The following is a 22,683-nucleotide window of genomic DNA, read 5'->3' as shown; positions in this document are numbered from 1 at the left end:
TAAATGTGGGGAGCGACCACTTAGGGGACAAATTGCCTTTAGGCTACTTCTGCCCACCTTGGGGGCAGATCGGGCTATTTTTATTACGCCATTCGGCACCCAAGCAACCACTAGACACCAGGGACTTTTATTTTTTTGCATCACTTTCACACAAGGGGAGCAACCCCTTAGGCAAGGATCGCTCCCCGGAGGGGGGGAGGGGATTTATTTTAGGCCATTTCTCCTCCCCTTGGTGGCAGATCGCCCTATTTCTATTAGGCCGATCTGCCCCTGGGGTGCAGAAACCACTTAGGCACCAGGAATTGGTGTGTGTGTATGTGTGTGTTTTGTTTGACGGGCATCCCCTTGGGCAAGGGTCGCTCCCCATGGGGGCACATTACTGTTGGCCATATCTGCCCTCCTTGGGGGAGATCGGCCTATTTTTGGAAGTCCCATCTGCCCCAAAAAAGCCCACCAGGGAAGATTTTTTTTCAAAATAAGAGGCTGGGGGTGTGGCCATTCCCCCACCCCAGATAAATGGGGCCAAAGTTGTTCTGCGGCAGTTACCCCTGATCCACACCCCGGGGGGGGGGAGGGGCAGAAAGTCTACTAGATGCCATGGAATTTTAAAAAAACAAAAAATAGTGTGGTGGTGGCTACCAACCAGTATGGGCATGGTTATGCCACCACCCCAACTGAATGGGGGTAACAGTCTTTCAGCTCTCCTCCCGCACACTAAAACATCTTATCCATCGGCAAGCAAAAGGACACTTGATTATTTTGGGTTTTAGTTTTACATTTAGGCCATGAGAGCTTGGCTAACACTCAAAATCGTCCCACTTGGAATGGTGAGGGCTGCACCTTTTGGACTTTAGGACCCTGCCATGTAGAAAAATCCACAAGACCTAGACACATCTGAAAACTAAACATCTCTGTGAGTCCAGGGTGGTGTGCTTCACATGCACCCCGCACCATTTTCTTACCCACAATGCCCTGCAAACCTCCAATTTTGCTGGAACATCATTTTCTCCGCATTTGTAGGATGGAACCTTCTGGAATCTGCAGGAATCCACAAAATTCCTACCACCCAGCATTGTCTCATCTATACCGATAAAATTCTTCCCCACTTGTCAGCTTAGAAATGTTTTTTTTCCAAACTGCCCGTCTGGACCCGCTTTGGTTCCCCCTCAATTTCGAGATGTTTTTGGCTCTTCCCTGTCTCAGGCACTTGGTCCACCTACACAAGTGAGGTATCATTTTTACCGGGAGACTGAGGGCAACGTTGGGTGGTGCGGTGATAACGCACAGAAATGTGGGAAAAATGTGAGGTTTTTTTTAGCTACATTTGAGGTTTGCTGAGGATTCTGGGTAAGCAAACACTGGGGGATCCACGCAAGTCACACCTCCCTGGACTCCCTCGGGTGTCTAGTTTTCAGAAATGTCTGGGTTTGGTAGGTTTCCCCTGTATGGCTGCTGAGCCCAGGACCAAAAACGCAGGTGGCCACCTCTCCCCAAAAACCGGTAGTTTTGTATTTGATCATTTTGATGTGTCCATATAGTGTTTTAGGGCATTTCCTGTCGCGAGCACTAGGCCTACCAACACAAGTGAGGTACCATTTTTATCAGGAGACTTGGGAGACTGCTGAGTGGAAGGAAATTTGTGGCTCTTCTCAGATTCCGGAACTTTCTGTCACCGAAATGTGAGTAAAAAGTGTTTTCTTTGGCCAAATTTTGAGGTTTGCAAACGATTCTGGGTAACAGAACCTGGCGAGAGCCCCACAAGTCACACCATCTTGGATTCCCATAGGTGTCTAGTTTTGAAAAATGCACAGGTTTGGTAGGTTTCCCTAGGTGCAGGCTGAGCTAGAGATCACAGTTAGGCACTTTTCAAAAGCACGTCAGTTTTCAATGTAAAAATGTGATGTGCCCATGTTGCGTTTTCTGTCACGGGCGTTCGCCCTACCACACAAGTGAGGTACCATTTTTATCAGGAGACTTGGAGAAACACAGAATAGCAGAATAAATGTTCTTGCCCCTTGTCTTTCTCTACATTTTTTCCTTCCAAATGTAAGACTGTGTGTAAAAAAAGACGTCTATTTGAGAAGTGCCCTGTAATTCACATGCTAGTATGGGGACCCCAGAATTCAGAGATGTGCAAATAACCACTGATTCTCAACACCTTATCTTGTGCCCATTTTGAAAACATAAATGTTTTCTTGATACCTATTTTTCACTCTTCATATTTCAGCAAATGAATTGCTGTATACCCGGTATAGAATGAAAACCCATTGCAAGGTGCAGCTCAATTATTGGCTCTAGGTACCTAGGGTTCTTGATAAACCTACAAGCCCTATATATCCCCGCAACCAGAAGAGTCCAGCAGATGTAATGGTATATTGCTTTCACAAATCTGACATTGCAGGAAAAATTTAGAGTAAAACGTGGAGAAAAAGGGCTGTTTTTTCATCTCAATATCAATATTTTTTAATTTCAGCTGTTATTTTCTGTAGGAAAAACTTGTAGGATCTACACAAATGACCCCTTGCTGAATTAAGAATTTTGTCTACGTTTCATAAATGTTTCGCTTTCCGGGATCCAGCATTGGTTTCACACCCATTTCTGTCACTAACTGGAAGGAGGCTAAAAGCACAAAAAAATAGTAAAGAATGGGGTATGTCCCAGTAAAATTCCAAAATTGTATTAAAAAATTTGTTTTTCTGATTCAAGTCTGCCTGTTCCTGAAAGCTGGGAAGCTGGTGATTTTAGCACCGCAAACCCTTTGTTGATGCCATTTTCAGGGGAAAAAAACACAAGCCTTTTTCCACAGCTCTTTTTTCTCATTTTTTTTTTTAACGAAGTTTTTTGCTGTATTTTGGCTAATTTATTGGTTTCCTTCAGGGGAACCAACAAACTCTGGGTACCTCTAGAATCCCTAGGATGTCGGAAAAAAGGATACAAATTTGACGTGGGTGGCTTATGTGGACAAAAAGTAATGAGGGCCTAAGCGTGAACTGCTCCAAATAGCCAAAAAAAGGCCTGGCACCTGAGGAGGAAAAGGCCTGGCAGCGAAGGGGTTAAGACAGGATAGTTCTCTTCTTCCGGTGCTGCCACCTGAGGAAGGGGCCATTGTAATCGAGATAATTAGCATCCTAAAATGTGCTTTTATACTCTTTTCGATGCAAAAGACTGTAATTGTTATTTGTATAATACTGTCGTCCCCATACTTATTTCATATTATATCCCTTACACACCATCTAATTGGAAGGGATTCATTCTTGCGTTGCCAGCGGCTGCATCTGGCCTCGTTCATATTGCACTGATAATTAGTGGCTTGTGCTAGTCCATTGTGTGATTTGGTGCGCCCTAAAGCAGGATTGATTTTTTTTTTTTGTAAAGCTGATCGCTGGACAGAGGCCAATTGCTCATTTTCTGCTCCCGGGCGATGGGAGGTGGAACAAAATATTCTTAACACTGGTAATCACCGTGGCATACGATTAACAGTTTGGGTTTAGAGCGCATAGAATGGCCCACAAGTGTATTGCGATGGGTGTAACATTGAGTGGCCTTATTAGCAGCTGTGAAGATGTGGTAATTGGTAATATTGTTCCAAAAGCTGGTTTAGAGTGAAGCTTCTCCCATATTGTCTTCCTTCAACTTGAGAAATGTCTTTATTGTAAAACCTCTGCTATGTCACCAAAAGGGCCATTAATAATTTGTGGTTTTGCAGGCACTTTGCATGTCTGTCGTCCAAGTACATGTGCCCCGGTGTGCCAGCTGTGATGAGCACTCTACTAGCCAACATTAACGCCTACTATGCCCACACCACCGCCTCCACCAACGTGTCGGCCTCGGACCGCTTCTCTGCTTCAAATTTTGGGGTATGTGTTGCTAAATTACTTTCCAATTTCATTGGTCATTTTGTGAATTGATTTTGTGAATTGATTTTTAAATGTAGACATTCTCTGAAATCCTGACCCTCGCCCTCTGTTAGTGCAATAGGTGCAGCCTTGTGTCAGGAGTCTCAGTCCTTGATCACGTGAATAATGGCTTGATGCATGCAGCAGGGCTGCTCTCCTAACCAAAAGCAGGCTAAGCATCCCTGGCAAAAACTTCCAAATCAAACCCTGCCCTTCCCCAACCCATCACCCCGTTTTGCGCTGTTGTGTCACTCTGTTGTCTCTCCAAACCCTCTCTTTCTCTAGTTCACTGCTATACATAAGCCAAAGTTTCTATTTTGAACAGGAAGTAAAGAGCCAAGTTTCAGCATTTTTCTGAGGAGTGCCCTGTTAGACTGAGCTCTTAAAGAAAACGGCGTAGTGCTCCAGAGTTTGTTTGCTTAGTAGGACAAAGTGCTGCCTCCCCATCTAGCTTTCTTTATTTTTTTGGATGACAACTTATTTGGCCAGACTTGATCTCAGATTACGGTTGGGAGCATACCAGGAAAAAATCTTCTGAAAACAGAGGCACCTGTTCTATGCAGAGCCTTATGGACAATGCAAAGGATCTTAAACTTTACCCTGTGGCAGACAGGTAACCAGTGAAGGTTGCAAACGCTCTTTGACATAAAACTAAATGTAGGTATTTTCAGAAGCAGATGAGCTGCGCGTTTTAGAGGTGAGTGAAGCTTCTGGATTCCTAGATTCAATACATTAAGTCATCTATTTTCGATAAAACAATAGCTACAATAACCAATTTCTGCATATCTGGGGGATAAAAGGGAAAATGTTTTTTAATACTCTGAGTGGATAGAAACACGAGGAGGCAACCCGATAACTTTGCTCAGAGAAGCAAAGGTGTCCTTCAAATACAATCCCCAGAGTTTTTACTTTTAGCAGGGCATGGAAGGGGACCGGGATTAGCAGGTCACCAAGAATTATTCCAAAAACAGGTGTTGTTGCCAAAGAGAATCACCTCAGCTTTCTCAGAATTTAATTTGAGACAATTTTCCTGCATTCAACTTACAATATGTCTCAAAGAGTTTTTAAATTTGATGGGAACCTCATCGACATCAGATGAAATAAACACAACTATTTATGTGTCATCAGCGTAGGACCGAATACGTTTCGGCAAGGGGCTGACATAGATGTTGAAGAATGTAGGAGATAAAGATGAGCCCTGGGGAAGCCCACAGGAGAGAGAGAGGATTTGATGTAAAATCCCCAACTGCAGCAATCTGTTCCCTACCAGAAAGGAAGGAACTAAGGACGGTAAGGGCTCCGCCCCTGATCCCGATTCTCTTTAGCCGGTTGATAAGCACAGAATGATTTACTGTATCGAGCACGGCAAAGAGATCTGGAAGAATCAGCGCAGCCCTGCCTTCCATGTCCGCCAGTGTCCGCATCTCCTCGGTAGCTGCTACTGAGGCTAATTCAGTGCAGTGTTGAGGTCTGAAGCCAAACTGCAAAGAATCCAAAAGATTGTTGGCATCGAGAAAGGACATAAGATCTTCATTAATAGCCTTTTCTAATATTTGTGCAGGCAACGGTACTAGCTGGAGCTGCAAGTCTTAAAAAGTCTGCTCCGTGGTCTAACAAAATTACTGGTATGGCAATCGACCAAATGCTCCATTTCTGAGTTTTCTCTGCTCCAAATGAAACTGGAAGTCCCCCAGAAGGGTAAAATTGAAGAACTCCATACAGCACTCCATAAAGGTCTGTACAATAAGACAAAGCTTTTTTTTTTTTTTTTGGTCCGAGTGGACGATACACCAAAGTGCCGTTAAAGGTCGTAACCTGGTTAAATTTAAAAATAAATATCCAAGCTTCACCAGCCAGATCGGGGGCTGGATTCAGCACGGCCTTAATGTGATTGCGATAAATGACCGAAACAACCCAAACCCACCGACCTCCCCTTCCCCTCTAATTTACCCAGTCTGTCTACTCCCCCCGGGGACTGCAGTTCTTACGTTTGGATCTGACAAGGCATCAGTCCAGGTTTCTGTGAGGAATATTAAATCTGGAGCATGAGTCCATAAATCCACAAATTCGTATTTGTTTTCTTCTGAGGGATCTAGTATTGAATAGCACACACCTAAGTGAGCCAGCTAGTTGTTCTGAAGGTCAAAGGCATATGTGGGGGTCGTTGACATATTATTGTAAATCCCAACTTTAAGGTTTGGATTAAACCCATAATTACAGCGGTGACATAGATATTGGTTTGAAATTCTATTACAGCAACCGATTTAATGCTCAAGAGGCGCTGGTTACATACCGCGACCTGTGTTACCGGTAGTGCGGCTTTGCGTGCTGTAGCAGCGGAGGAAGGAAAGCCCAGGGGATCCACTTACAAGCCAGTAGCTCGCTCCCCCGCAGAGGAATGAGCGCTACAGTCGCGTATCCATAGCGAGGAGTCAGGGGGCCCTCAGCCTTCTTTAAATATCAACATCTCATTCCAAATGTGATACGAGAGGCAAGAGGTGTATTTAAAGCGCCAGCTTAAGCGGAGTTGCTATTAATTGTGCAGCCGTGGATGAGGTTGGACAAGCCCAACAAACATCCAAGGGGAACAAATGCACCCACAGAAATGGAATGTGGTCAAGACACCGAGAGAGCAGATTATTTTTACATCTCCTAATGACCTGCAGCAATTGATGGACAGTGTAGTATCAGCTACTTTCCGGGTGCAGAGTACAAAACTCAACATGGATTTATCCAATGAAGACAAGTGAGAGCCAGAACCAAAAAAAATGCAAATTGGTGCCCAGGGATAAATTGACTCAAGTCATAAATCACATCAAGAACAAACTACGTTTCCCTGTAGAAGAACAGCCAGGCACTGCAGAGGAACTGTTTCAGTTGTGTGCGCTCCAAGCTCTGATGGATAATGCCAATAATAGAGCCAGGATGGGAATTAAAGTTCAGAGAGTTACCCCCAGAAGAACATTTTTGAATTTTGCACCCACCAAAAGATCAAACAAAAATGAAAGGCTCATTGGGAGGAGCACAATGCTAATTCGTCTTCCACTTGCCACAAAAAGAAAGAGGTACTTTCATTTAGTGCATCATGTTTCCAAAGGAAACTCCTTTAGAAAAGGACCAATTCAGGATTGAGTGGAAATAATTGCTATTAAGAATAAAAAAATCTTTCAAAATGACACCTTACAAACTGTTTCCCTCCTAATTTTGTCGGAGATTATTTGTTGCCTTTTGCTCTTCAGGGTGGATACTTTCATATTCCCATTTATTCAAAGTCACAAATGTATTTTTGATTTGCTCTGGGGGATGAGCACTACCAATTCAGAGTATTTCCCTTTGGCCTTTCTAAAGCTCAGAAGGTACTGGCTCCTGTAGTGACTCTTTACAATTACAGGGTTTTTACGTCTCTGCTTATTGAGACAATTGGTTGATCTGTGATTCTTCTTTGTTAAAGGATGACATGGAGACTGAGTCCCCAAGTCATACAATTTCTATAAAACATCTTTGTTGATGTGAGGCAGCAAATCATATCTTATCTTTGTCTGTTGGTCCCCCGATATTACTACACACTGATATCTCTATAAATTTTGAATATTATTTTCTCAGAAACTGCTGAACACATTTACACCAAATCTGGGAAATTTCATGGAGAAAATGCATTTCAGGATGTCCCTTTTTCTCAGCACCTGTTTGACAGCCCCCCCAACCCCCCAAAAAAAAAAAAACTTACCAGAAAGGAGCAGAAGTTGCTGAACTTTTTTTTTTTTTTTTTTAATAAACATTTCATGAAGATTTGCCAAATGGCACCAAAGTTATCAGAAAACGAAAAAAACAAAAAAAAAAAACATTTCCTATGGGAACACGATCCTAACTATAATTATACGTGCTAATGAGAGAAGATCGGCAAAGTAGATGGGTGACGTTTGCTATAATTTCTGCATATGATCTACGCCATCCAACATTCAAACTGATCTGCCAAAGGGATAGCTGCCTCATGGACAGAATTCAAAATAGCCTCGCTAATTGAAATTTGTAGATTTGCTGCTTTGACTTCACTAGACAAATTTGTAAAGAACTCCAAGCTGGATGCTGGTGATATGGCCAACTTTACCGAAAATATATTATGTTCTCTTTCAGATAATTAAGTTTATGCGCCTAATAATTTATTTTTGCTGTTTCTTCTGGACATACAAACAAGTTTGGTTTTCTCTTCCTTACATAATAATGAGAGAAGTTTGGTATGTCCTCAATAGCTAGAAGTGTGACGATAAAGTAGTGGAATGGGGAATAATGCTTGGATAACTTACCGGTAATCTTCATTACCCCTTATCTTTCATGCCACAGTTCTAAAAATTCCTTCCTTTCTGCCCTGTAAAAATGCAGAAAATGAACTTGGCATGCCAGGAAGAGCTGCTTCAGCAACATAACATAAAAGGAAAGGGAGAGCCTAGCTATTAAACAAAGTAAAAATAATATAAGGACTTAAAGGAAGGTGTCTCGTGAGGAAGGTGCCCCTTAGTAGGTAGAGCTGTGAGGAGAAAGATCAGGATCTGGAATAAGGAAGATCGCCGGTAAGTCATCCATGCATTAACCTGGAGGTGAAAGGCCTGACCTGTTCTTGAACATGTCTGTATATTGTCCTATCAGGTACCGTCATGGTTTGGGATATATTTTTAATATCTATCAGCATGTTAAAATATTAGTAAAATGTGATTCTTGAAAAATAGTTATCCTTGACAGTAGAGTAACTTTTCTACGCCTAAACCACGGTTCAACGTTGTGCCGGGGGTCATTTTCAAAAGTAATTATCCAGAACCAAACTTTATGCATTATGTGATAGCAAATTATCTTATTATGAATGCTTCCAGTGTCCATAGCCCCATCGTCTGTCGCTCCTACAGTGTCTGGTGCCACCAGCAGCTGTCGCAGCTCCGCATCAGCATCTGTTGATGCTGAGCTGTCCTTGGAATAGGTCTTACCTAGGATGCTAGGCTGGCACTCGGGGTGGAACAAGGGCAGATGGGTATCCTGTTTTACTGGTTTTAGGACATCAGCACCTCCTTGTAAAAGTACAGTGTCACAAGTATGGTGATCCGGCAGGTGTAGGTTTAAGTACATTCATAAGTCCTTCTAGATGTTCATAACCTCCTGGAACATTTTTGCTGAGCTGTGAAATAAAATGTGGTGAATGATGCCAGCGGTTCAGCTTCTATCCAAGTACCCAGTCTAGAACAGGTGCTTTTGCATCTTCAGTCATGTCTTTTTCTCCTCTGCTGACTGTACTCTCTGTAGACATTGTTGCTTCATTCTCCCCTTTCATTTACAGAAAGAGAAATTTGTTAAACTTCTGGACCAGCTGCACAACTCGCTACGCATCGATCTCTCAATGTACAGGGTAAGTAAGAGACGACTAATAGTGCTCCTTCTTTGTGTGAATAGCCCATTTCTGACAGGTGGTTTCCGAATGGATTGTATTCTTAACAACATTCCTATTGGTTGACATCATCGCAGTCACTATGTGAAGCCAAGTTGTCATCTTGAGCATGTGATTGTTCCCAGCCATCACAAAGAGTGGATTAAAGTGACACTTTGTAGCCTGGCACTGTACAATGTCACAAAGTACTTCAATGTTGGCTGCTTCCCCTCATGCTCCTTGAATATTGTGTGATATTTTTTTCATCCAACAGTGCTTTTTTGGCACTAATTATATGTTCGATGGCATCTGTCGCTGTAGATACGCATGTTCTGCAATAGCTCGCCATCTGGTGTTGGGCCGGAGTGTTACAAGTTGTTTTTCTTCGAAGAAGTCTTTCGAGTCACGGGACCGAGTGACTCCTCCTTTTGTCTCCATTGCGCATGGGCGTCGACTCCATCTTCGATTGTTTTTTTTCCGCCATCGGGTTCGGACGTGTTCCTGTCGCTCCGAGTTTCGGAACGGAAAAAATAGTTAATTTCGGAAGATTTTCGTCGGTATTGTTGCGTTCGGGATCGGCGTACTTAGATTCCACACCGCATCGAAGATCGAAGAGCTCCGGTGCCCTTCGGGGTAGTTTTTCGATCCTCCGTCGGGGGCCTGGTCGGCCCGACCGCGTGCTGAAGAACGCCGATGGAACGGACCCCGTTCCGTTTCTGCCCCAAATGCCACAATAAATACCCCTACACAGACCAACACTTGGTCTGCAACCTGTGCCTGTCACCTGAGCACAGCGAAGACACCTGCGAGGCCTGTCGTGCGTTCCGGTCCCGAAAAACACTCCGAGACCGTCGAGCCAGAAGACTTCAAATGGCGTCCGCACCGACAGCCCAACGGGAGTTCGAGAAACAAGAAGAGGAAGGTACCTTCTCGATCCAAGACTCAGACTCCGAAGGATTCGACGATACACAAACCGTGAGTAAGACGTCGAAAACCACACAAAGAAACATTTACAAGGCCCAGGGGACGCCACTGCCACCAGGCCATGGCTCGACCCATAAATTCGGTGACCGACCGTCGGCACCGAAAAAGGCCCAAACAGTGCCGAGATCGTCCGACTCCGGTCGAGACACCGGCACGCAGCCTTCTCGGGACCGAGAAAGTGCTGGAGACAAGCCTCGACACCGAGATGCCGGTGTGGACACGTCTCGACGCCGAGACAGCGGCACCGAAACAGATCGACGCCGAGAGGTTTCGGCCCCGAAAAGGAAAAAAGTCACCTCGGAGCCGAAAAAACACGCAGACAAAGTTTCGATGCCGAAACAAACTGCAAGCGACCCAGCTTCAGGCTCTTATACAGAAGAGCACTCGCTAACCTCCCAAATGCAAAAGCATAGGTTTGAGGAAGAGCTACAAGCAACTGATGTGGACCATACGCAAAAGCGTATCTTCATTCAGCAGGGAACAGGAAAAATAAGCACCCTTCCCCCCATTAGGAGAAAGAGAAGGTTGGAGTTCCAGACGGAACAAGCACCACAACCAAAAGTGGTGAAAAGAGTTACACCACCACCCTCTCCTCCGCCCGTGATTAACGTTTCACCAGCACAAACGCCATCACACTCCCCAGCTCACACCACCATGAGCCAGGGTGACCAAGATCAGGACGCATGGGACCTATACGACGCCCCAGTGTCAGATAACAGCCCAGAGGCATACCCTACAAAACCATCTCCACCAGAAGACAGCACCGCGTACTCTCAGGTGGTGGCTAGAGCAGCACAATTTCACAACGTAAGCCTCCACTCAGAACAGGTCGAGGATGATTTCTTGTTCAACACACTCTCCTCCACCCACAGCTCCTACCAAAGCCTGCCTATGCTCCCTGGTATGCTCCGGCACGCAAAAGACATATTTAAGGACCCGGTCAAAAGTAGGGCAATCACACCAAGGGTGGAAAAAAAGTATAAGCCGCCTCCTACGGACCCGGTTTTCATCACAACACAGCTGCCAACAGACTCTGTTGTTGTAGGAGCAGCTAGGAAAAGGGCCAACTCTCACACATCTGGAGATGCACCACCCCCAGATAAAGAAAGCCGCAAGTTCGATGCAGCTGGTAAGAGAGTCGCAGCACAAGCTGCAAACCAGTGGCGCATCGCGAACTCCCAGGCACTACTTGCGCGCTATGACAGAGCCCACTGGGACGAGATGCAACATCTCATTGAACATCTGCCCAAAGACTTCCAAAATAGGGCAAAACAAGTGGTTGAGGAGGGACAGACCATCTCCAACAACCAGATACGTTCCTCCGTGGACGCTGCAGATACAGCTGCACGGACAATTAATACATCTGTAACTATCAGAAGGCATGCATGGCTCCGAACGTCTGGATTTAAACCAGAGATTCAACAAGCAGTTCTCAATATGCCTTTTAATGAAAAAGAACTGTTCGGTCCAGAAGTGGACACAGCGATTGAGAAACTCAAAAAAGATACAGACACTGCCAAAGCCATGGGCGCGCACTACTCCCCGCAGAGCAGAGGGAATTACAGCACATTCCGTAAAACGCCCTTTCGAGGGGGGTTTCGGGGTCAAAGCACACAAGCCAGCACCTCACAAGCAACACCGTCCACTTACCAGGGACAGTATAGAGGAGGTTTTCGGGGACAATATAGAGGAGGGCAATTCCCTAGAAATAGAGGGAGATTTCAAAGCCCCAAAACCCCTACTACTAAACAATGACTCACATGTCACTCACCCCCTCCACACAACACCAGTGGGGGGAAGAATAGGTCATTATTACAAAGCATGGGAGGAAATCACTACAGACACTTGGGTTCTAGCAATTATCCAACATGGTTATTGCATAGAATTTCTACAATTCCCTCCAAACATACCACCAAAAGCACAAAATTTAACAACACACCATTCCAATCTCCTGGAGATAGAAGTGCAGGCACTATTGCAAAAGAATGCAATCGAATTAGTGCCAAACACACAAATAAACACAGGAGTTTACTCACTGTACTTTCTGATACCAAAGAAGGACAAAACGCTGAGACCAATCCTAGACCTCAGAGTAGTGAACACTTTCATCAAATCAGACCACTTCCACATGGTCACACTACAAGAAGTATTGCCATTGCTAAAACTGCACGACTACATGGCAACTTTAGACCTCAAGGATGCTTATTTCCATATACCAATACACCCATCGCACAGGAAATACCTAAGGTTTGTATTCAAAGGAATACATTACCAATTCAAGGTACTGCCTTTCGGATTAACAACCGCACCAAGAGTCTTTACCAAATGTCTAGCAGTGGTCGCAGCACACATAAGAAGGCAGCAAATACATGTGTTCCCATATCTAGACGACTGGCTAATCAAGGCCCATTCGTTAATAGAGTGCTCAAATCACACAAATCATATCATATAAACCCTCTTCAAACTAGGGTTCACCGTCAATTTCACAAAATCCAAAATTCTGCCACGCAAGGTACAACAATACCTGGGAGCCATAATAGACACATCAAAAGGAGTAGCCACTCCAAGTCCACAAAGAATTCAAAATTTCAACACCATCATACAACGCATGTATCCAACACAAAAGATACAGGCAAAGATGGTATTACAACTCCTAGGCATGATGTCATCATGCATAGCCATTGTCCCAAACGCAAGACTGCACATGAGGCCCTTACAACAATGCCTAGCATCACAGTGGTCTCAAGCACAGGGTCACCTTCTAGATCTGGTGTTAATAGACCGCCAAACTTACCTCTCGCTTCTGTGGTGGAACAACATAAATTTAAACAAGGGGCGGCCTTTCCAAGACCCAGTGCCACAATACGTAATAACAACAGATGCTTCCATGACAGGGTGGGGAGCACACCTCAATCAACACAGCATACAAGGACAATGGAACGTACATCAAACAAAACTGCATATCAATCACCTAGAACTTCTAGCAGTTTTTCAAGCACTAAAAGCTTTCCAACCAATAATAGTTCACAAATACATTCTCGTCAAAACAGACAACATGACAACAATGTATTATCTAAACAAGCAGGGAGGGACGCACTCCACGCAGTTAAGCCTGCTAGCACAAAAAATTTGGCATTGGGCAATTCACAACCAAATTCGCCTAATTGCACAGTTTATACCAGGGATACAAAATCAACTCGCAGACAATCTCTCTCGAGATCACCAACAGGTCCACGAATGGGAAATTCACCCCCAAATACTGAACACTTATTTCAAACTCTGGGGAACACCTCAGATAGACTTGTTTGCGACAAGGGAGAACGCAAAATGCCAAAACTTCGCATCCAGATACCCACACAAACAATCCCAAGGCAATGCCCTATGGATGAACTGGTCAGGGATATTTGCTTACGCTTTTCCTCCTCTCCCTCTCCTTCCTTACCTGGTAAACAAACTCAGTCAAAGCAAACTCAAACTCATATTGATAGCACCAACTTGGGCAAGGCAACCCTGGTACACAACGCTGCTAGACCTATCAGTGGTACCCTGCATCAAATTGCCCAACAGGCCAGATCTGTTGACACAGCACAACCAAAAGATCAGACACCCAGATCCAGCATCGCTGAATCTAGCAATCTGGCTCCTGAAATCCTAGAATTCGGACACTTACAACTTACCCAAGAATGTATGGAAGTCATAAAACAAGCAAGAAGGCCATCCACCAGGCACTGCTATGCAAGTAAATGGAAGAGGTTTGTTTGCTACTGCCATATTAATCAAATACAACCATTACACACAACTCCAGAACATGTAGTGGGTTACTTGCTTCACTTACAAAAATCTAACCTAGCTTTCTCTTCCATTAAGATTCACCTTGCAGCAATATCTGCATACCTGCAGACTACCTATTCAACTTCCCTATATAAAATACCAGTCATTAAAGCATTCATGGAGGGCCTTAGGAGAATTATACCACCAAGAACACTACCTGTTCCTTCATGGAACCTAAATGTTGTCCTAACTAGACTTATGGGTCCACCTTTTGAACCCATGCACTCCTGCGACATACAGTTCCTAACCTGGAAGGTGGCATTTCTCATCGCCATTACTTCCCTGAGAAGAGTAAGCGAGATTCAGGCGTTTACTATACAGGAACCTTTTATACAACTACACAAAAATAAAGTCGTCCTAAGGACCAATCCTAAATTTTTGCCAAAGGTTATTTCACCGTTCCATCTAAATCAAACAGTGGAACTTCCAGTGTTCTTTCCACAGCCAGATACCGTAGCTGAAAGGGCACTACATACATTAGATGTCAAAAGAGCATTAATGTATTACATTGACAGAACAAAGAACATCAGAAAGACTAAACAACTCTTTATTGCATTTCAAAAACCTCATGCAGGAAACCCAATTTCAAAACAAGGTATAGCCAGATGGATAGTTAAATGCATCCAAATCTGCTACCTTAAAGCTAAACGACAGCTGCCCATTACACCAAGGGCACACTCAACCAGAAAGAAAGGTGCTACCATGGCCTTTCTAGGAAACATCCCAATGCAAGAAATATGTAAGGCAGCCACATGGTCTACGCCTCACACATTCACCAAGCACTACTGTGTAGACGTGTTATCCGCACAACAAGCCACAGTAGGTCAAGCTGTATTAAGGACATTATTTCAGACTACTTCCACTCCTACAGGCTGATCCACCGCTTTTGGGGAAATAACTGCTTACTAGTCTATTGCAGAACATGCGTATCTACAGCGACAGATGCCATCGAACTGAAAATGTCACTTACCCAGTGTACATCTGTTCGTGGCATCAGTCGCAGTAGATTCGCATGTGCCCACCCGCCTCCCCGGGAGCCTGTAGCAGTTTGGAAGTTACCTTCAATTATTTATATATGTATCATCTCAACCTTAAATAGGTGCATACTTAGTCACTCCATTGCATGGGCACTATTACTACAATTCAACTCCTACCTCACCCTCTGCGGGGAAAAACAATCGAAGATGGAGTCGACGCCCATGCGCAATGGAGACAAAAGGAGGAGTCACTCGGTCCCGTGACTCGAAAGACTTCTTCGAAGAAAAACAACTTGTAACACTCCGGCCCAACACCAGATGGCGAGCTATTGCAGAACATGCGAATCTACTGCGACTGATGCCACGAACAGATGTACACTGGGTAAGTGACATTTTCATTCCTCTTCTTGCTCCCTTGTCATTCCTTTAATTTGCATTTTTGATTGAGTTTTCCCCTTTCAAACTTCAGTAATTTAAGTCCTGTAATGTGTCTATGGGGCTCTCTATAGTTTGTGGTTTCTCCTAACTGTTGCTTTCATTCCTTCCCTGGCTCTGTTTCACTGGCATGCACAGTGTGTGACCCAGTTTATCCCAGCAGCTCCTGAACCCCACCAAGGTTGATCCCTTCCTGTGTCTTGGAACCCCTCTCGGACGTTCCGATTGTCCCTCCAGTGCTGTGACTGTAGGCCCATGCCTGTGTCCTTGCCCATCAGCTCCAGGGGTCCCTTTGGGAGTTAGCACCTACCGTTTGTTACCATTGTCACACAGGGTGTTTCCAGATCTTTTCGTTTATTTTGGCAGAGTTTATATAGCTTTGATCTAAAACGGAGAGAGTGAATTTCACTACAGCAAGCTCAGCATCATGTCACCAGTTGCAGGCTACGGGACCATAGCAGCCCTTTTCAGAATATAGAGAGAACAACTTACATTGCAGCTACAGTTGGACTTAGTTCACAGGGCTTCATAAATTACCAAACTTCATGTCATTTGAATAATTCACATTAAGGTTTCGCTGGAGGGGAGATCAGCTGAGGAAGATATATTGAAACTACTAGTGGTTTGGGTTACTTTTCCTAAACCCTAGTAGTGATGAGCACTCAGTCTAAGGTAGAAGGTGGTGCTGCAGAGGGAGGGAGCAAAGGAGGAAAATCCTCTCAACAAAGCAAATAAAACAAAAGAGAAAACAAGCAATTAAAAACAAGGAAAAAATCATCCACAGGGGTCTGAAGTGCAAGGGGCATTGGATGCGATGGGAATGCAAGTGAGACTGCGTGCAAGCGCTCAGCTTCGTGCTCGAAGACCTATGGTAAGTCGAAGTCCAAGTGCAAATAAAACAGGTCATGATCCCATCGAGGCTCCGTGAACCAAAGGGGAAATCACGAGGGTGTCATGATGCGAGTCGTTCACCGCTGAGGTCTCTGGTCACGGATCTGGTTCCTCAGCTGCTCCCGGTGATTTACCTGGACTATCAGGGATGCGGCACCAGATTCAAGCCTTTAACGAGGCCGTGCTGCAGACGTTTGGTTACTTCTAGCACCTTCTTGTCCTAAAGAACCGAATGGGCGCCCTGTCAGGTTACCACCGGCGGATCCTTCCTCAGTGCTCTCTGAATCCTTTGGGCCCGCTTTGAGCCCCTTACCGGCTTTAATTCTCACCTCCAGTCTGGCTCCAAGACCTCCACCCAGTTAGGCCAAGCATACTCGCATTATGGCAAGAGTAGCTGCTATTATGCCATGATTAGTCCATGGATGCCCAGTATAAGCCAAGATTTACCATTATTATGCAGTTACAACATTATCAGAACTAGACATAATTGTGACAGAAGTTAACCCCTTAAATTGGGGTCACCAGATACAATTAGTGTTCCCTGACACCAGGAATGACTTTCAAGGAAGGATTCAATGCCAGACACATACTAAACACACCTAAATGCATACACATACACAGTGAACCAATTAAACACATACACATACATACAGCCACACTGCACTCCTATTGTCTGATACAAGGCAGTTAACTCTCTCCACTTTCAATCCAGCCTTTCCTCTCCTTGGCTATAGAGTTGCTAACATGTATTGCTCACACACTTCCACTTTGTCTCTGGCAGTCCCACCTTTTTGCAACTCCAGTCTGGATGTTACGGGCACTTAATTTCTGGCCCCGTTTTACACGGATTGTATGATTGATCGCTTAGGACATGCAACGTGACCGTTCTCCAAGTGACTCCACTGAATTGAGAGTGTTGACAGCAGGGGCAGCTCCTCCACAGTGGCAGGGGGACGTCGCCCCCCCCCCCCCCTTGCTGAGCCAACAGAGTGTACAGGGAGGGGTGGGGCTGGGCCACAGGAGGGGAGATTGCACTAAGTGCCAGCTGTCTGAGTCTGACCAAACACACATGCGCACTTAGGTTTCTTCATCCCGGCTGTATACACAGCCAGGCCGGAGGAACAGCACAGGCTTGTATCTGAGCGACAGTCACTGCCGCTCAGACCAATCCTGATGCTGCTTACATGCTATGTTTAGCATGTAAGCAGTGCCAGGATTGCTGGGGAGCCTGTGCTGGTGTCCCAGTGAGTAATAGTGGGACACCACAAGAGGAGTGAAGTGGCAGGGAACGGCGGGAGATGGCGGTGTGAGGGAAACGTGAAGTGTTTTCTTTTTCTTTTTTTGTCTTTTTTTTTTTTTTAAATGTTAACACCCCTCACCCCCCTCCCCACCACCACCACCACCACCACCACCACCACCACCACGTTGCAGGTACTGCACTGCCTTCAGTATGGCTAGTTCCTTTGAATTACATACTGTGCTGTTTACGTGCCCAAATTTTCCCATGAGAGAGCCATCAAGCATAGAGGCATAAAATTACAAATAAAAGCTTGCTTTCGGAAATCCTGTATGCAAATCTGCGTAAGGGGACTAACAAGAAAAATCACAATGCTAAACATCTAGGTTTTTTCGAGTTAACAATACAACCCTTTTCTAATATGGTAATCTTTGAGATTTCATATTAAAAAATGGCTGTCTACGTGCCTTAACATTGTGTAGTAACTATCCATCCTTAAATGTCCATTGGCTTTAATATATTGTTTTCATAACAAATCTGGTCATTTGCATTTCTTGTAACTTTTCATAATAAAACAATCAGACCTATAACATCTGACTCATGGCAACATGGGCTCATTATCATAACCCATTCAACTAAATTGAGACTAAGCTTTCCAGCTAGTTAGACAATGCAATACAAACACACACTTTCAGTGAAAGGACGCATCTTCTCCCCCATAACATGCTGTACCATGGAAGGTCAACATGTGTTGAGCCAAAGCCTCTCTCTCAATAGTGCATCTTAAAGCTTCGTGGAGAAGTGTGGCTCAATGGTTAGAGCGGCAGACCCTGAAGCAGAGATCTGGCTCAAGACCAGGGTTCAAGTCCTGCTTCGGCAGGTCTTGGGCTCAATTCCCCTTGACCAGATAATTCTCGCCTCGGTGCCTAATCTAATTCATGGGTCCCACTCTGCAACTCTGGGCAATAGCTTGCTTAATCTCCACAACGGCCCCAACAGCGCTTGGATGCCTGGCTTCACCCTGGGGGTGCTCAGGAGTGGGCGCCTCACAGGGAAAAGCCAGGAGGGGTTCCATAGCGGTATGAGTACAGCGCCTTGAGACCCTAACGGGTGAGTAGTGCGCTATACAAGTGCTAATTTACATTTACATTTACAAAGCTATTTTTCTGTTGACCACATAAGGTATGGCAACATAAGTACTTTCAATCCAGACCTAAAAATAGGGATACACAAAATAATGTATTTGGCGTACATGCTTCTGACAATGTATGTCGTTGTGGAAGACGTGTCTGGGAACTTCAATCTTTTGTGCATATGTAAACACATCAAAAGAGTTTGGATAAAAATGTTTTAGTCGCAGAGAAATGATTGTGGGTGTCTTCTGAATCTACAACATTTACTTAGATGTTCAAAGGGTCTAGGACCTCCGGGCATCAGTGATGGAGTTAAGGTAGAATGGAAGCTGTTTGAGTTCCGCAGAATTGACAAAGTATCCTCTGCTGTTTAGTTGGCTAAATGTGCACAATCCCCTAGTATAGCAGACATGATATTAATGGGCTACATAAAATGGGATCAAATCAGGATTGTGTTGCATTGTAAATGTGAAGAAATTTGAAATTGGAGGATAAGTTTTAAGTTGGTATTGTTAGCCTTGTTCATGGGAACACAGCAAGTAAAGCAGACAGAATCCAGTATGGACGAATGGTGGCCTCAATTGAAGCACTGATACGTGCCGACAAAAAATAGAGCATGCATTAGGAGTAAGAAAAAAATAGCAATATGCTAGGGCCTAGTTATTGCTTCGTCTTTTAGAAATAAATCCAAATTCTGAAAAGCTTCAACATTTCTACTATAAATTCAATTTGAATTTTTTTTTTTTGTTCGGTAAATAAATACAATATTTTGTATTTTGGGTCCTTGCTTCAAGTTGTGATTCAGTGGGTGTCAACATAAGTCAAAAAAGTAAGAAGCACTGGCAAAAAGGTTATGGGTCAGTGAAGAAACCATGTCTATCCAGTGTTTCTTGTTAGAAATAATTGGCCAGTCTTTCAGCAATAACCATGTTTCTACTTTGATTCTCTGCCTATTTGTTGTCACAGCCAAAACACTGCAATCAACATGTGTGTTTTCTTGGGCATAGGATTAGCACATTGCCATCCACGCCGAGCTAGAAAGTGGCAAAGTCTTTGCCATCTTACAGCAAAGTCATTAAACATAGGATTTGTTAGAGCCATCCATGCCAAGCTGAAAAATGACAAGAGCCTTTTACCACTCCAGACGCAGTATTACAGCTTTGAATTGGTAAAATACCACCCAAGCCAACTTGAAATGAAGGAAAGCAGCCCCTGACATGGGTCTCGTGCTTGTTGTGACCTCTTCAGAGAGCTTAGTCCAGACACAAGGGAGCTCCAAGTATAAATAAATAATATATATATATATACATATATATATATATATGTTCGATGGCATGTGTAGCTGCAGATACACATGCTGTGCACAGTCCGCCATCTGGTGTTGGGCTCGGAGTGTTACAAGTTGTTTTTCTTCGAAGAAGTCTTTTCGAGTCACGAGACCGAGGGACTCCTCCCATTTCGACTCCATTGCGCATGGGCGTCGACTCCATCTTAGATTGGTTTTTTTCCGCCATCGGGTTCGGACGTGTTCCTTTTCGCTTCGTGTTTCGGGTCGGAAAGTTAGTTAGAATCTCGGAAAAAATTGTTGGTATTGTTTGCGTTCGGTATCGGGTTAGTTAGAACAAATCGACACCGAATTTTGAAGAGCTCCGGTGGCCCTTTGGGGTTTTTTCGATCCCCCGTCGGGGCCTGGTCGGCCCGGCCACGTGCGACTTCAAGGCTGATGGAACGGACCCCATTCCGCTTCTGCCCAAAATGCCATAACAAGTATCCGTATACGGATCAGCATCTGGTCTGTAACTTGTGCTTGTCCCCCGAGCACAAGGAGGATACTTGTGAAGCCTGTCGAGCGTTTCGGTCGAGGAAGACGCTGAGAGACCGAAGAGCCAGGAGACTACAAATGGCGTCCACGCCGACAGGTCAAGAACTTTTCGAGGAGGAAGAAGAAGCTTTCTCCATCCACAAATCGGATTCTGAAGAACTCGACGCCGAAGAAACACCAAGACTCACGAGAAGTCCACAAAAGCCCAGGGGACGCCACCGCCAACAGGCCATGGCTTAACCCGAAAACTAGGTGACCGATCCAAGGCACCGAAAAAGGGCATGCTGGTGTCGAAGTCATCCGACTCCGGTCGAGATACCGCCACACAGCAACCTCGGAGCCGAGACAGCGGCTCCGAGAAACTTCGGCACAGAGACAGCGGCACCGAAGAATTTCAGCACCGAGACACCACGCCGAAAACAAAGAAGGTATCTTCGGAGCCTAAAAAGACTTCCGAAAAGGTTTCGGTTCCGAAACATCCAGCCTCAGAGCCGAAAACTAGTTCCTATACAGAGGAACAAGGATTAACCTCCCAATTACATAGATTTGGAGAGGAGCTTCAAGCTTTCGAGCCTGACTACACGCAAAGAAGGCTTCATATTCATGAGGACACAGGGAAGATAACCACTCTTCCCCCAATCAAAATAAAAAGGAAACTTGCCTTTCAACAAAAGGACAAGCAACCACAGGCAAAAGTGGCAAGGAAAACAACCCCACCACCGTCTCCACCACCATCAATACATGCATCACCAGCAACAACTCCACCACTGATGCACTCACCAGCTCATACTACAATGAGTCAGGATGATCCCGATGCATGGGACCTTTACGATGCTCCAGTGTCTAACAACAGCCCGGACTCCTATCCTACAAAACCGTCACCACCTGAGGACAGTACATCCTACACACAGGTGGTCGCAAGGGCAGCCGAATTTCACAACGTCACCTTACATTCTGAACCAATTGAGGATGACTTTCTGTTTAACACCCTATCCTCCACCCATAGCCAGTACCAAAGCCTTCCCATGCTCCCAGGAATGCTAAGACATTCAAAACAAAGATTTCAGGATCCAGTTAAAGGCAGAGCCATAACTCCAAGGGTGGAGAAAAAGTACAAGCCACCGCCAACAGATCCAATCTATATTACAACACAACTAACACCAGACTCAGTAGTTGTCGGGGCCGCTCGTAAGAGTGCCAACTCTCATACCTCAGGAGACGCACCACCTCCAGACAAAGAGAGCCGCAAATTTGATGCTGCGGGAAAAAGGGTTGCAGCACAAGCAGCAAATCAATGGCGTATTGCCAATTCACAAGCACTTTTGGCAAGATACGACAGAGCTCATTGGGATGAAATGCAACATTTCATCGAACACTTACCCAAGGAGTTCCAAAAAAGAGCGCAACAGGTGGTAGAAGAGGGACAAAGTATCTCAAATAATCAGATACGGTCTTCCATGGATGCAGCAGATACAGCTGCAAGGACAATAAACACTGCAATCACGATACGAAGGCACGCATGGCTGCGCACTTCAGGGTTCAAGCCGGAAATCCAACAAGCTGTGCTCAATATGCCATTTAATGAACAGCAATTGTTTGGGCCGGAGGTAGACACTGCCATTGAGAAACTAAAAAAAGACACCGATACAGCCAAAGCCATGGGCGCACTCTACTCCCCGCAGAGCAGAGGCACATTTCGAAAAACACCTTTTAGGGGAGGGTTTCGAGGTCAACCCACAGAAACCACAACCTCACAAACAAGGCCTACTTACCAGGGTCAATATCAGAGGGGAGGTTTTCGGGGGCAATATAGAGGGGGCCAATTCCCAAGAAATCGAGGAAAATTCCAAGGCCCCAAAACTCCTCAAAATAAACAGTGACTCACAAGTCACACAACCCCATCACATAACACCTGTGGGGGGAAGACTAAGCCAATTTTACAAACTTTGGGAGGAAATAACAACAGACACTTGGGTCTTAGCAATTATCCAGCATGGTTATTGCATAGAATTTCTCCAATTCCCTCCAAACGTCCCACCGAAAACACACAATATGTCAAAACAACAT

At 44.8% G+C, this 22,683-nt stretch overlaps 1 protein-coding gene across 2 annotated transcripts in view; it reads left to right on the top strand.

The window, feature by feature from the left end:
- UNC13B (unc-13 homolog B) overlaps positions 1–22,683 on the top strand; it is a 1,359,370-nt gene that overhangs the window by 990,772 nt on the left and 345,915 nt on the right. For both annotated transcript variants that reach the window (XM_069212466.1, XM_069212457.1), the window contains exons 20-21: positions 3,707–3,857; positions 9,220–9,288. In XM_069212466.1, the coding sequence (XP_069068567.1) occupies positions 3,707–3,857; positions 9,220–9,288 (220 nt within the window). The remainder of the gene's footprint in view (positions 1–3,706; positions 3,858–9,219; positions 9,289–22,683) is intronic.

Source organism: Pleurodeles waltl, chromosome 1_1, assembly GCF_031143425.1.
Source record: "Pleurodeles waltl isolate 20211129_DDA chromosome 1_1, aPleWal1.hap1.20221129, whole genome shotgun sequence".
Lineage (NCBI taxonomy): Eukaryota > Metazoa > Chordata > Amphibia > Caudata > Salamandridae > Pleurodeles > Pleurodeles waltl.
The sequence above is the reverse complement of the archived record's forward strand: the minus strand, read 5'-3'. Positions and strand labels throughout refer to the sequence as shown.